This window comes from Hydra viridissima, unplaced genomic scaffold (assembly GCF_058129835.1).
Source record: "Hydra viridissima isolate aposymbiotic clone 2 unplaced genomic scaffold, HvirCarnegie_v1 scaffold_8, whole genome shotgun sequence".
In the NCBI taxonomy this organism is placed as follows: Eukaryota; Metazoa; Cnidaria; class Hydrozoa; order Anthoathecata; family Hydridae; genus Hydra; species Hydra viridissima.
This window is the reverse complement of record NW_028324307.1, coordinates 16,758,459-16,774,879: the sequence shown is the minus strand read 5'-3', so window position 1 is coordinate 16,774,879 and position 16,421 is coordinate 16,758,459. Positions and strand designations below refer to the sequence as shown.

The 16,421-nt window shown below is 27.8% G+C and overlaps 1 protein-coding gene across 2 annotated transcripts; it reads left to right on the top strand.

The window, feature by feature from the left end:
* The first annotated feature begins 1,608 nt into the window (after nt 1-1,608).
* On the top strand, nt 1,609-16,301 carry LOC149885371 (solute carrier family 41 member 1-like). 2 transcript variants are annotated; one of them, XM_090095061.1, is made up of 10 exons: nt 1,609-1,708; nt 2,573-3,024; nt 4,242-4,349; nt 4,804-4,875; nt 6,430-6,721; nt 6,817-6,967; nt 10,590-10,663; nt 11,939-12,064; nt 12,592-12,740; nt 15,981-16,301. In XM_090095061.1, exons 2-10 carry the CDS (start codon nt 2,620-2,622, stop codon nt 16,155-16,157), a joined length of 1,554 nt encoding a protein of 517 aa, XP_089951187.1. In that variant the 5' UTR covers nt 1,609-1,708; nt 2,573-2,619; the 3' UTR covers nt 16,158-16,301. The 2 variants fall into 2 exon arrangements, with proteins under 2 accessions (XP_089951187.1, XP_089951188.1); XM_090095062.1 differs by lacking the exons at nt 1,609-1,708; nt 10,590-10,663; nt 11,939-12,064; nt 12,592-12,740; nt 15,981-16,301 and adding an exon at nt 8,488-8,804 and having other exon boundaries at nt 2,503-3,024.
* The last annotated feature ends 120 nt before the right edge of the window (nt 16,302-16,421 follow it).

The following is a 16,421-nucleotide window of genomic DNA, read 5'->3' as shown; positions in this document are numbered from 1 at the left end:
ACTTTGAAAAATACATTAATCAATTTAGTCGACAGTCGAATAATTTCAAAGTCGTAACAACACAAAAATTTCTAAAGCTTTTAATGCCAGTAGCCGTTTTATTAAAACTATTATTTATTTTTGATTTGCTTTTCTTCATAATTGCCTCATTTCAAAACAAACCTGGCTGACAAAACAAACCTGGCTGGAGAAAACTTTCCTTTACTGCGGAAACGCGAGTAAGATATCTAATCAACAGGCGTGGATCTAAGGGGTGGCCATTGTGGCAATGGCCACATATTTTAAATTTAACGGCAACTACATTAGTTTTGGAATTTTTCGCTTGAGGAATATCCCTAAGAATTTAAATTTGTCTGCCGTAATTTACGGATTTTGGCTACAGAGATTCCACCGTTTCCACAACGGTCTTATTAAACGTTACCGACGTTTTATTCAATTAATAAATTCTGCGAAAAAACATTAAAATATCGATCTTTTATCGAAATTTCAACCGTGAAAATAAAGTTTGGCCATGCAGTTACAAATTCCTGTTGTTTCAGATTTTAATTCTTCTTCTTTTTGTCTTTTATTCGGCGGCGAGAACATCTGATTTAAATCCATGAGGGAATTGAAAGTTAAGTTTAAGAACAGAGAGCATGTTCGAGTGCATTTTTTCCATAAACTAAAACTAACCGTTATAATGTTATGGCTTCAAAAGTAATATTAGGTGTTTACTTTTGTAGTTGGTACGATTATTTAAATAGCATTTATATTTATTTAACCAACAGTAAGAAAATTTGCTTTATTTAAAATGGCTGATGTATTTGTTTAGCTGTGAGCTTTTAATTTTAAATTCCCTTTGGAATGTTCCACATGTTCACACAAGTTAATAGGGTTAGAATTCAAGATACTTATTCTTTTTTGAATCTTGATTTGCTTAGTATTTTTTACATCTTCTTTTGCTCTAACTGGTTTTCCATTCTGTTTTTTTTTTTTTTTTTTTTTTGTAGTTTATTTTTCTATTTTTGTAATTTAAGTTTTAAACTAACTAGTTTTTACCTATTTTTCTTCGTTTGCACACTAGAACCAGAATTATTCTATTTAAATCCTTTTTCAATATGATTTATCGACTTATTCAACTTCAAATTTTAAAGTCTTCTTTTTTTTTTGAGATTGGTATATTATTTATTCTTACAAAAGATTAAGACACAATCTAACCATAATTTTTCTAATTATGAAAAAAAAAAAAAAAAAAAAAAGGTTAAAAAAGTATTTGTAGTAATTTAAAAAACTATTGAAATATCTTTTAGTTAAATATTTTACATGGTAATTAATAAGTTGGCATATTTAGCTTTTATCACTTTTGCATGAAAACAGCATTAATATGACCGCGGTGCCATTTTAAAAATAAATCTAACCAACTTTCAATAAAATTAATCAACGAAATTAAAAATTTGAAAAATATTAATTCAAAAATTGAAAATATTTTTGCAGAAACATTTTTAAATCAAGTTAGTTTGACCTGAAAGAAGCTAAGTTTGAACTTGAACATTTTAAAGTCATTGTAAATAACGAAACGCGCCTGCGCGTTGTAAACCAAAACAAGGTAAACGAAAAAAATGTCACTTGAGTTAACCTTAGTGCAAGTGTTGTTCGCAAAAATTCAGTTTAAAAGAATGTTAATTTAATTTATTGTAGTATCTTTATACAATTCAGCACTCCTTAGCTGGTAAGCATTCCCTATGAACTAAGCAAAATTAATTAACAAATATTTTGATTCGTAAGATACGTATCTAACAAATATCTCTGTTTATAAACACTAATGTTTCTTAAACACTAATATTAACATAAAGTTCAAGATAACCCTTGAACTTTAAAAAATTCATTAGTTTCGTTTTCAACACATTTTTCAGTTTAATGTTATAAAAAATATTTCCTCCAAGAAAGATTTATTTAAGAAAAGCTTTATTGAACTTTACCATTCTGAAAGGATAAAAAAAAATTTCCTCCCGAATATACAATATGCTATTGAATAAATATAACTACTTGCCTTGATCTTAAAAAGCAAGGCAAATGTATCTGTTGCTCATTCTAGCTGAGTTGTAAAATTCTATTGTATAAAGAAAATATATATTACTCAATCTATCCTTAATTTGTAACTATTATTTTGTGTTTTGTTAATATTTTCTTTTGTCTTTTTCAGCATATTAGCAAAAATTAATCCTTAAAATAATTCTTCATAGTATTATATTTTTAGAATGTTAAAATGTTTAACATTATGTATTGATTAATAATCAAAATCAATATTTTGAAATCACATGTTATTGTCTTTTAACTATTGTGCAATTATGACAGAATTTTCTCACTTGCTAACAATTTCATATTTGATGTAGAGTATCTGATGTTTGAAAAAAAAATGTTTATAAACTCTTTTTCATTTTTTGATTTATCTATGGCATTCCTTATTTAGACCTTACTTATTTTGAATTTTATTTAAACTTTGATGACTTTTTCAAGGCTGGGGATAAGATTCAGTAAAAATCCAACTTGGAATTTATCAAATATTTTTTAAATATTTTATACAACAATTTAGTTAACAATGGTACTATCAAGAGCTTTCCACAATTAAAATTTTTTTATATGCATACTCAAGTGAACTACAATGGTTGCCACAACAATAATGGCAATGACGATGAACTTGATAGTTATGACAATGATGATGATGAGAGACAGCTCTTGATTAAATCTAAAGAAAAAAATGTGAATAACTACTCTTGTCATGAACAGAGTTACTCACCTAGTATCACCATGGTTCCAGCAGTTGCATTTGAAGACAAAAATGATAAATATGATGATGCAATTTTAATGCAAAATAGTAGTGACACTAGCATCTCAAAGGTTTTACCTTCAATACAGTTAGATTCAAACTTCACAAGTGTAAATACATCTGAAACAAGCATCTCAATTGCTCTTCAAATTTTTTTCCCTTTCATGGTTGCTGGTTTTGGAACAGTATTTGCTGGCTTACTCCTTGATTTTGTACAAGTAAGAAATTCTCATTGAATTTTTATTTAGGGGCTATGAGCTTATGTGATTTGCCAAATTTTGCCAAAAAAATCTAAACCCCTCCCTATTATCTACACATTTCCTAAATGTAGCCTCCTTATTTGCTGATTGAAATTCTGTTTCTTGTCTCTTAATTTCCCTTTCTTGTTTCTTTAAAAAGTTTTTTAGTTTACTGCTCATGTGCACTAGTTCTTATATATCTTTTGACATTTAACAAAATGCCAGGCAGCTGCTATTGTTGATAAAATTGCTTTATAAAAAAGTTGCTGATTTATATAAATATAGAATATTAAGTTTACATTCGTTTTCTTTTTTTTTTTGCTAGAAAAGTTGATATACTATCATAGAAAGCAAACCCTCAGTTTACGTTAACAGATATTCAAGTATCTTACCATCTGCATAAATTTTAAATTTATATAGAAATCAAAATCTTAAAATTCATTAAAGGAGAGCACAACACAAAATTACCTAAAAAATCCGTAAACACAAAATCTAGCACACAACTATAGAGACTTAGCAAAATAAATAAAGCAAATCAAATAGGATGCAATCTTGACTGAAATCTTTAAGCTCTATCCAGAAGGAAAAAAACATTTTATATCAAGTTTGATGAGATTGTACTTAGTTTTTTTTTTTGGCTTAATAAATTTTATCACCTCTAAACATCTAGAAAATTACCATTTTTATCTTGCATCACATTCCAGCTTTTCTCATAAAGCTCATTCTACCTGAAAAATAAAAAATGTAAAAAAATCTTAAAGCACATTGTTTTTTTTGAATAACAATCAACATTGAGTGCTCATAGTATTCAAAACAGTGAAATAAAATGTTTTAAAGTATATAAAGATTGTAGTACTTTTCAGTTTCTGGGAGTTTCTTTAGTTTTTGGTTGTTTTTTTCTTTTTTTTTTGCTTCAAAAATTGCATATTTAGTGTTACCTTACTGATTTTGTGGGCTGATAAATGGTTTGACTCTATTACCTTGATTTTTTTCTTTCTGGAATAAACATGCTGATTGCAAATGTATGCTCATAATTATGATTATACAATTATATACTCATAATTATATAGTTATAATTATACAATAATTATGAGTAAATAATTTTGAAGATATATTGTATATTCATAATTTCTTACTCTTAATTTTATACCCATTATCATGAGGAATGCAATAATTTATAATATGATTTCTTATAGCACTGGAAGGTATATCAAGATGTTCCTGAAGTCTACATCCTAGTTCCTGCTTTACTTGGCTTGAAAGGAAACTTAGAAATGACTTTGGCTTCTAGGTTATCTACTGCAGTAAGTGTTATTAGGTATTTCAATTTTTTGTAAAGCAAACAATCTGTAAGCTTGACTTTTTGTTTAGTTGCTATTTGTAGTCAGAGTAAAACATTGTTGCTAAAGTAGTTTTAAAGGTAGCATCATACAAGAAACATGATTTTATACCATATTTCCTACAATTCTAATTTTAAAGTTTTTTTTAAACTTGTAATACTTTTAAAATATGGTGATGTATGTTTGGAATATTTTTTTAGCAAATTGTTGTTTAAGCATTTGGTACTTACGTAAAAAATATATGTGCTTAATGTTGGAAATAGAGTTTTTTGAATGCAAGAATGCCTACTTTTCTAGATATACTATTTGCTACTTTTAAAAAATTTGTTTTTAAACAAAATTATAGTTGTTGTTTTTTTTAGGAATATCTTTACAGGTTTATTTCTATTATTAACTTGACTATAATGGTTTTTTGTAGGCCAACAGTGGTAAAATGGATTGTTCAAAAAGAAAATGGAGTATAATCTTTGGAAACATGGCCTTAACACAGGTTTTTAATGTGTATATGAAGTAGTTCTGTTAGATTAAAGTTAATTTGTCTTAAATTCAACAATCATTAGTACAATCAGAAGTGTGAAAATAGTACAATCATTAGTAGTGTTACCACAATCATTAGTAGTGTTAAAATCATTACTACAATCATTAGTAGTGTGTTTAAGTTAACCTCTTTTTTTTTTTTTTTAACTGAAAAGTTGTTTTTTAACCAATGAATAACTTTAGGTTATTTCCTTTTGTTTGTTTACTATAGATATTTTTTGACATGTTTCTGCTATCCAATCACAAATATTTCAGAAATAGGCTGCTCTCATAATGCTTGTTGTGACAGTCTTTTAACTCTTAAATTAAACTAGGGTCTCCATTTTTGTTGCAGCTTGTCCTGGAATAGGTTTCTTTAATAAATATCAAGTAGTTAAACAATAATGTTTAAACCTCCTGGTATCATGGCTTCATTAGTGTTGCAATCATTTTTTAGCATTGATTTTATGGACATAGTCAAAATAGCATTAAAAGAATCCTATACTAGCATTTTTTTCAGTCAGTCAGGATGACAATCAAAAGTTTCATATTGAAATAAAACTAATGATTTATTACAAAAATTTACAATGACATCAGATTTTTCTGAATCTGATTGTTTCGAAAAATCAAGCAAAGAATTGGAGAAAAACGAAAATGATTTTAGAACCAGGAGAAAATATGGCGACTATGTTTATGTAAAATATTTTAAGGAGCTGATCTCAGGATATTTTGAAGTAAACTAAATACTGTTTGAATTAATTTTATCAGCTAATTAGTATTTTTACTTTTAAATTACAGAATCAACATGTAATTATGTTAACATGGTGCCTTAATTTAAAAGTCAAAGTACTTGTTAAAAAATTTGCTACATATATATGGAATATAACATTTTAAATCTGCCTCAAAAGTTTTTGCGAGTGATTGAAATATGTTGGCAAAAAAGTTTAAAGTTTTTTTAAAACTTTTTTTTTGTAAATCTTAATAGGTGTTTGGTTTGTTTTTCTAAATCTTAAGATTTACAACAGCAGAGCTATTTCCACTAATTAGGTATTCACTATTTGGAAAAATGTATAAAGTTCCCTGTTAGCATCAGTTTCTTTATAATAAATTATTGGATTGTAATTAAAATTGACTAGAAGTTAGTTAGAAAAAGGAGCATTAAACAGTTTTCATGTGTATATAAAGTTTTTGTTTTTTTCATGTGCATTTGAAAATTTTTTTTTTTTTTTTATGCTAAAAGTGTTTGGAATGTTTTAGTGTATAAAAAAAAAATTCTCTTCCACCTCCTCAGTAATATAGTGAGATTAAACAAGACAATATGCAATTTAAGAAAATAAGAAATAAGAAAAACTATATACTTTTTTGTTGAAATAAATAATTATTGCAATAGGAAAAAGTTTAGCTCACTTGCTTTTTCATAAGCTGCTTCTTTATTTTTTGTGTATTTTCTTTTCTTTTAAATAATTACTTTCAAATAAAAAAATTGTTTCTATGCTAAATAGTATTTTTGCTCTTTATCTTAACTCAGGCTCAAGCATTAGTAGTTGCTGTGCTGGCTTCGCTTCTTGCAATCACTCTGCGATGGGTCATAAATAACTTGTTCAGTCTTGAGCATGCATTCTTGCTCTGTTCTAGTTCTCTCTTGACTGCATCTGTTACTAGTGCAATCTTAGGAAGCATAATGGTAGTTGTTGTTGTTTTTTCTCATAAATGTGGTATAAACCCAGATAATATTGCTACACCTATTGCTGCAAGTCTTGGTGATCTTGTTACACTTGCTTTACTATCAGTCACTTCTAATTTCTTTTATAATTTAATAGGTAATTTTAAAATGTGTTAAGAATACTTTAAAGTTAAATTTTTCTTCCATAGTTTTTTTAAGAACAATTTGAATGTTAAATCTGTTTTCTCATAGGTAGTGCTCATTACTGGGTTGCTCCAGTTATTTGCTTCCTCTTTATTGTTTTTTTACCCGTCTGGATATACATTTCGCATCATAATATTCATACCCATCATATTTTATATACGGGATGGTGGCCAGTGATACTTGCTATGTGTATAAGTAGGTAAGAATGTTTTACAAGACTGATAATTTTTTATTCTTTTTTGAGATTTATTTTCTCTCTATGTTTTGCATTGATTAAAAGATTTTGGCAGGGAAAGCAGAAACTTAAAGTTCCAAGTACTAGTTTTATTACTTTAAGTTGAGACTATTTGTAATTTTAATTAATGAAGATAAATAGCCACGTCATTATTTACCTCATGCTCACCTTCTGAAAATGGTGCTGTACAAACAAGTATGATTTCTGAAAGAAGTGTGGCCTGAGATTTTCTTACATTTGTCTAATAGCTTTGACTTTTTTAAATATTTTAGAACTTTTTTATTTCAGAAAGCAGCAGATTTTATAGGGATTTTCTTTATATGTAAAGTGGTGTTCTAAGTCATTCTTGCTATATTAAATAGTTTATAGGAATTAAATCATATGGGAATTTCCACAAAAATTTGTGATTTTGGTCTTCCTCATAGGAGTTTCTAAATGACCCATAAGATGTTGTTCCTCGTGAAAATGTCACACAGCGTTTGGTGTTTCATTTTAGTGTTTTCCTAAAAAAGCAACTAACAATCATAATGAAAAGTTCATTGATTTGTGCAATTGTCATGTTCATTTAAAATATCATTTCAAAAATGCTGAAAAGTGTTAGAAGAGATTTCCCCCCCCCCCCCCCCCTTTCTTTCCTTACTTGTAAGGTTTTTTACTAAAACTGTACTTTTTGTAAGTAGAACAAGAAAATTCAAAGTTTATAAACACCACAAATAATGTTTAGTACTAGTCTCTTAATAATTAAGTCAATTATAGGATGTTTAATTTGGCTAGAAGGAAACTCGTGTTTGAACATTTTTTCTACTTCCGAAGAATTATCTAACATAATTATGCATTTGTAATGCAATATTAAAGTGGTTGTTTTTTAGGGTTTCAGAAAGAACATTCACCAGCTCATTAGGAGTTTTATAAAACAGTTACCGTAAAAGTGCCTAATTTTGCACAACCATTGATAGCATTGCACAACAATATGTCAAAGATGTTTTACTCTCTAGCAATTAAAAATTTGAACTACAAATGGAAATCACTTGGTTCTAGTGTCTACACAAATCTCATGTAAAATAGTTTTATAAATGCAATTTCTGGCAATACAATTCATTTTATCTATACAAAGGAATAGAAATCAAAAGCTTGTAACTTTTGTCTGTGCAGCAGATCAGAATTGAACTCAAAAGTGAATAAACTCCTTAAAGTGTTTATTATGGTTTACTATGGTTTGATGTTACTATTGGTACTAAGTGTTAAACATATTGTCAATAAAAAAAGTTAAAGTTTGACAATCCTGTAAATAAAGTACTTTTTTGGTAGAAATTGGGGGAACTTTGCACAATCTTCAAAGTTACCACAAATGTTATTGTTCATCCAATGGCAATACTTTCTAAAACTTCATGCTAATATTTTATATAGGAATAGTTATTTCATACTTTTTAATAGTTTTAAATAGCTTATTGAGCAACTCAGGGTCAAATTAAATTTTTTTCCAGGTGTCAAGTCATTACAAAAAGGAGTTTCAGACCAGAAAATATAAAGACTATACAGAGGACAACCTATCTAAATGTCTTGAAGATGTAAAATCTAAAATGCTGACACAAGAGCAACCTGCAACACAGTATGCTGTTAGTTGAACAATTTGTATTTCCTATCTGTAAAGAAGACATACATCATATTATGTACAATTATATCCATAGTTCTGGTAGAAAAGTAAAATAATATAAATTCTTTCCTGGATCTGATTTAGTCAAGTCATTTTTACAAAGACACCCAGGGCTAACAAATAAATTTGTGCCAAACAAAAAAAAAACAACAGCAAATGTTAATGAAGTAACTCTTAAAGAATATATTTAACATCTTAACAAAACCATACAAAATCTTTCACCATGCAACATATACAACTATGACAAAACAAATCTAACCAATGACCCTGGTTCAATAAAATGCTTGGTAAAAGGAGGCAGTAAATATCCCACAAGTTTAAGTAACACTTCTAAGACAAGTATTTCCATAATCATATCAGGTAATGCAGCAGGTGAAATTTTACCACCTTTTATACACCATATAAGTCTACTAATCTGTGGTCAACTTAGTGTGTAGGAGGTCCTAAAGGAGCCAGTTACTTCAGCACTAAAAGTGTATAGTTTGATTGAGTAGCTTTTGAAGAGTGGTTTTTTTCTATAGTTTTTTTACTTTCTTTAAAAAAGACGCTAGGAGTTAAAGTTTTGTTAGGCAATAACTTGTCCTCTCAAATCTGTCCAAACATTATTGAACCTGTAAAGAAAATTAAATAAAGTTTGTTTGTCTACCACCTAATAGTAAATATAAACTCAACCTCTAGATGCAGCTTTCTTTAAACTTCTGAATATAGCTTGGCGTAAAAATATCACAAAGTATAAAGTTTCGCCTGCTGGCTGCACATAGACATCTCTTGATAAACAACATTTCCCAGAACTTTTAAATAAGTTATTGTCTGCTGTAGAGCCAAATTAGGCTAGTAATATACAATCAGGTTTTAGAAAGTGCAGTGTCTATCCAGTGAATGTCAATGAACTTACAAAATTTAGAGAAAGAATCTTTTGATAAAGAAGTTCTAGAAGACAGCTTTAAGGTTTTCTTACAAGACAAAATCTGTAGGAACTAATAAACAAAAAAAGAGACTTTATGTTCCTGCAGGCAAAAGCGATAGCATTGAAGATCTAAAAAAGTTAATTGACGATATTGCCTCTAAGAACATTTCAAAGAGGAAAAAATAAGCAATACTAAGAAAATTTACAAAGTGCCAAAGTTAGGCTTTCAATGTGGCTTTTGAACTTTGTTTTGTTAATTTTGATTTTTTATTTAAAAAAAGGAAATCTTTAATTTTTTTTGCTCAAGTTTACCAAGATACAAAGGAACTTTTGAGGTTGTGTTCAGTATTCTTTTATCATAACATATTATATTCTTTATTAAGCAAAATAATACTAAAATTGATCTTTTGTTTTTAATTTAAAATGCCTTAAAAATATCAGAAATATATATACCTTCAAAAAAATTAAAAAAAGAGGTTATTTTGCACTAATTCCATGCTTATCATAAAAATATAGTAATTTTGATGTTGTGCAAAGCTACCCAGACCCCTTGTTAACTTTGCACATTTTTTAAACATTTTTTAACAGTTTTTTAAAAAAACTTTAACAATTAAAATAGATTTTAGATCATAAATAAATTTTTGTTTACATCAATGTAATAGAAATTTAAAGCAGATTTTTATAGATGAAAATTACAAAGTCAAATATTTCCAAAGTAAGACACTTTTACAGCACTTAAAATCTAGTTATATTTAATCTCAATTATTGTAGGCTAATTTCCCTTTATGCTAATGACATAAAAGTTCTTACAGTATCCTATAATGAGCAGTGAAAATTAAATTCAAAACAGTGTCAACAAAGTAATAAAATAAGGTATTAAAGTTGATTAAAAAACTGTTTACAAAAAATCTTAATTTAATAGAAATTAATTTTATTTAAAGGTCACCCTAAAATAATGTGATGTAATACTTATGAAAGTGTTTCTTATTGTGTTTTTTAGTTAAATGGTTATTCTTTTAATTCAGTGCAGGGGGTCTCATTTTGAGTAGCATTATTTCTGAGAATCCTGGAATGGCTGCCTTCAGTCCAGTTATGAATGGTAAAGTTTTCTTAGTTCAGTTATACTATTGTTTTTATCAAGGTGTATGCATGTTTAGTGACAACAATGACACAAGCAATAAAATATATTCTCATTTAAGAAGTATGTTGATCTTAACAGATCAAATTAGCTGATATTTTTAAACTGCTGCCTACAAAAAGAATAGATATCAATTTTTTTATCATTGTGTACATTTAAGTTAATTCTACTATAAAGTCTCATAAATAGCTATTTTTTAAATTTTATAACCTCTGAAATTTCGATTAAGTAAACTATACTTCTAAACAAAAATGTAATAATCAAAGAAAGAAGTGTCATTTAATTTTGATAATAACCAAATAAGCATTTGGTGCATCAAAAGCATTCATTAAATCTGGAACACTTTATTCAAGCTTTTTAGTTTTTTCTTATTCTGTTTATGCAAAAGGAAGAAAAGAATAGAAGATGGAGATTAGTCAGATTGAATGCCATAAATGTTTGCTTTTTTTATTGATAGAATATTAAAAGCAAATTCAAAATCTTCCAAGGCTTTTATTTTCAAATAATTTTTCCTTGTTTCATTTATCTTTGAAATTTTTGTGCAGTACATTGAAATTTTTTTACTTCATCTAATTTTTAAAAGAATCGAACTGCAGTCAAAAAATGATGGCTTACTTAAAAAGATCCTTGTGAGTATGATATTGCGAGTATCGCCTACAAATGAAATGAATGTTAATTCATGCTCTATTTTAGTACTATAAAAATTTTTTGTGTACTATCATAATTTAAAAATACTTTTTCCACTTGGATTTTACATTTTTTGGTAACAGTAGTTTTATACATTACAAATTTTTGTTAATTTAAGGCAGTGCTGTTGCCTTTTATTTTGCTTATTAAAAGGTTTTATCAGGAAATAATATCCCAATGAATCAGCTAAAAGGTTTTTCAAACATTATCAACAGGTATTGTTCTACTTTTTATTAAATTAAAACAAGCAAAAAGCTTTACAAACATGTTTCTTTTCTCAAAAAGAATTTATATTCAACTTTCATTCACAATACCTCAAATATTATCAATGATCAGCAGTTGTTATCAATAATCAGCCTCTCTAGCTTCACCTTTAATTATTTGCATAGATCAAAAATTTACTTTAGTATTGCTTATTATTGCTCTTTAAGTATTATTTATTATTTAATAATTTCTTAACCAAATAAGTTCTGATTTTTCATCCTCATTTTAAAATGCTGTTTTTTATTACAAAGTTATTATTTGGATTTAACGTTGCTGATTATTTAGGTGTTGGTGGAAATTTAGTTGCAGTTCAGGCTAGCCGTTTGGCAACACACCTTCATATTAATTCTGAAATTGGTAATTTACCCCAGGATATAAAGTTTGGATTAATTGCTACTTTCTGCAGTAGTGGTAAGTTTAATGCTATTAGAGGGCTTCTTTTTTTTTTTTTTTTTTTTTTCTAAATATCTAAAAACTTATAAATATAAATATTTGGATTGGTTTAAACCAAATATTTTAAGCATTTTAGTCATATAAGTCCACTCATATTTCAGCAGATTCCAAAGAGCTCATTAAAAATAGACATCTAAGACTTAACATAAATTAAATAAAACAATTTACATTTGCTCACTCTACGCATGCTGAAAAGTTAGGTTTTCTTATGCTGCTTCTTCACTATACAAGCTCTACTAATTAATAGATTTTTTTTTATTGCCCTTTATTATTTTTTTAAGATCTCTTTTAACTCCCAGTTTTAGAACAGTTTTTATACAATGCTTTTTTTGGGTGTTTTACTGAAGCTTGAGTAAAAAACTTTGTTTCAATCGTTTGTAAGCCCTTCTCCAGATCATGCGAATTCATTTACAAATAAAACTGAAAAAAACTATTTTAAAATTGTGAAAAACATTTTAAACTTAATTAAACTTACTTTTATTTAGGTGTTGAATCAAAATCTTCACGTGTTTTGTTAACCTTATGCATACCTGGTCATATTATTTTCTTAGTTTTGATTTCAAACTTAAATGCAGGTCACATGCACCCCTCGTATGTGTTCATCGGTTTTTATCTTCTTGCAGCCTTAATTCAGGTTTGTTTGTTAAGTTTTGTTAATGTATATTTTAATTGTTTTAGCATTCTAGCTTATATGTTTATTACACTTTCTGCTCTAATCGTTTATTTTCTGCTCTAATCGTTTATTTTCTGCTCTAATCGTTTATTTTCTGTTTTAATCCTTTATTTTAAATAAATAATGAACATTTATTTTAGATAAATTGCGAAAAAAATTTTAAAAAAAAGCATAATACAAAAATATAATGTAATTATATTGGGCTAAAGCTTATTTGTAAAAGAATTTCTCCTCAATTATGGCTAAGTGCATTGTTAAAAAATATTAGAAAATTTAGTAAGTGTATTGTCTAGTGTACTGATCAGCAACCTGCTACTCTTTTGATGGAAAATTGAACTTCTCTTTTTTATTATACATATCAGTTTTTCAACAGTATGTAATGCTGTTGTTGTAGACTAAAATGACTCCGAAAACTTAATCAAAGTTCTTAAAAATCCTATCCTAAAGATTATAAAATATTGTAGTTTTAATTAATGTAAACGGACCACGTTACACCTCATTAAATCTCTTCCCTGCAAATCAAAAAATTGCCAAATAACTGATGCTATCATTTAAGGAACTGCTTCGTAAACTGAGTCTGAAGTGCTGATTAGTTTTATCGTGTCTTAAAACAAGCATTATGAAGTTGCAATTCCTCTTATCTGAATAAAAGAAAAAGATAAACTTGAGTAACCAATTTACAGAAAAATCAAAAAAAATCTGAGATCAAGAATATTGAAGTTTAAACTCGTAAATTTAAATTTTCTATCACTTTTTTTGTGATAGTACACTATAAATGTGGTTTAGAAAAAGTGGCCGTTTGTACTGACCGACCATAACAATACAAATTGTCTTGATGCATGAGATTGCTGACCTCAAAAAAACATTCAGTTGAATAGCTGTGTATCATCAATACCTCAAATGAAAGTTTTGAGTTCGGTGAGATGCGTGCAGAATAATCTACTGGGAAGTGCTTGGTTTAAATTATCTTGTCATTTTTGAGGCAAAACTTATTGATGCAAGTGCAGAAATACATCAAATAAGGAGAATGATGCATTATCTTTTTAATAAAGCAAGGTCCCAAAGATTATTTGTTGCTGCGTCTGGACTGGGAAATTCTCATTCACTGGTTTCTACTGACACGATGCGTACAGATATTTATTCCGCTTAATACTAAATAATTTCTAAGCAACATAATCATACAGCTTGTTCCATGCACAAAGTGCATGGAACAAGCTGTATGATTATGTTGCTGTATGATTATTTTAGTATTTTGGTCAAAGTGTAGTAAAAAGTACAGCTTGTTGGCTGGTTATGAATCAAGTCTAGTTAATAACTATTGCTGCCTACTACTCCTTAACTAAATGCTGCATGAATCAGTATCAAAGTTTTTCTAACAATCATGAAATAATTCATTACAATACTCTACGCTCTACAAGAAAATAGATAAAATTTGCTTTTGTCATTTTAAAAACAAGGTAGAGATTCTTAAAAAAAGATTAATAGATGTTAAAATAGAAACAATATTTCTGTTTATAACTGATCTTGTTCTTCGTATCTTTTGATGAATTGGATAGACCAAATTATTCAGACACTTAATTGCTCTTACAAAAAATCCTTAAGATGGATTTACACGTTGAAAAATCACAAAATTTCTTTCAGAAATGTTTCTCTATAACTCAATATAATTCTCATATGCATGCATCATCATCTCTCTCTTTTTTTTAAAAACTCAGCATAATTGTTTTATTACATTTGCGAAACATAAATGTGTGAATGCCGGGTTGGTGAGAAATTACAGCCCAGAAAACCATCCTGAAATTCGGTCTGGGCTGGATATCTTTCATGAAATTGATCCCTTAGTACACAGTATGTTACAGTCTACATTTTTGTTTGAGGTGTAAATAAATAATAACAGTTTTGAAAGCCACAAAGTTACGTTTACTTTGTAAAGGAAATTTTTTTTCTTCTAAAATTCTTTTTCTAAAGTTGTGCCAAAAAAAAAATGGCCTTAAATGGAAGGAATTCAACTTAAAAGAAATTTTTTTATTTGCAACATCTAAGTTTTTTATTTATTTTTTTTTTTTTTGGTTGAATTTTCAGTGCTACAACCAAACTCATATTTATCATTATTTGTATTTTTATTTATTTTTTTAAAGTAAAAGTTCGTAAAGTATGTTGCCACTAGTTATGTGTAATATTAGCTGGTGAAAGCAAATGGTTTCTAATTATATTTACAATCTGAAAAAATGATTAATCGAACAAAAATTTGAATCATTTTAAAATCATGTGACCCACGCGATAAAAAAACATGAATCTTTCTTTAAATTAATATATTACGCAGTTCTTAAACTATTAACTTAGCATCGTCGTTGTGTTTTACCGTTAATAACGACTAAGGACGTTAAATTATAACTTTTGATACCAGTCTTTTAAAATTTCCAGGTTTTTAAGATCACGTTTTTATGCATTTAAAACAGCAAATTCTTTTTTGTGTAAGAAATACATTATAAATTATGCAGAAAATTTAGAAAACTAAGTTGAGCGATTAAATTAAGAAGCATCACTGCGCAAACTTTAAAGGGTTTAAAACAAAATCATTGAAAGTATGTAAGATATAACAAAAATATTTTATGGTATATTGGAACTTTATGCTCTTTATATACAAATTTGTGTAAAAATTCAATTTAAAAATTCAACTTATTTGTGTAAAAATTCAATTTAAAAGATGAAATTTTGCAATTTATTAATATTCGTCATAATCGGAAAACTCAAGTGCTCTTCCTCTGCCGTATCAAATAATGAGACTGTTGCTTAGTTAAACTCTTTGCATCAAGATTGTGATTTATTGCTTTATCACATTCATATTAAAGACGCTGTAAAAAATTATTCCTTCTGTGAACATGGCGTTATGGTATTTTTTCCATATGTTTGGTATGACCTAAATTATTTAATTAAAATAGCATCTTTAAAAGCTTATTTGCGATAGTGACCTTTAACTAATCTTATTTGGCTCTAAAGAAAATGAGATACGATTATGTATCGCTGTTAGAAATTAACTCTGGCTCTTTCATTCCAATGAGAGTCTCTTAACTGTCACAAATTAGTTCAGTTTTACAAACGTTTGGTTTTCGGTTTAGTTTTATAAACGTTGTTTTATGTAATTAAGCTGCCGAAACTTTGGTTTTAACAAATCGTAACCCGCATAATTTCTATCTTTAGGTTGGATTCCTTTTATTTATTTGCAATTTTTTTGTACATTGGTTATGGAAAAGAAGAAAAGATCCAGATAACTACTCGATCCCTTTTCTTACAGCGATTGGTGACCTACTTGGAACTGCTCTATTAACTGGTGCATTTAAACTGAACGATTTAGTAAAATCCAAATATCATCTATAAGGGAAATCTTGTAATAACGGGGTGGTTTATCTTTTTCTTACTTTAAAATGGAAATTTTTACACTTGATTTTTATAATATTTATTTTGCTTGTAAGTTAATCAAATTTCAATCAACTTTTTGATAGAATGTTTTTTTGGTTCTAATTTAATTTTGTTTATGTTATTTTCCTTTCAAAGTTGGGTGGAACAAAAAGATTAAATAGCTAGTAGTACCAAACTTGAAATTACGTCAAAGTTTGGTTTCAAGACAAGCGGGTGACACCT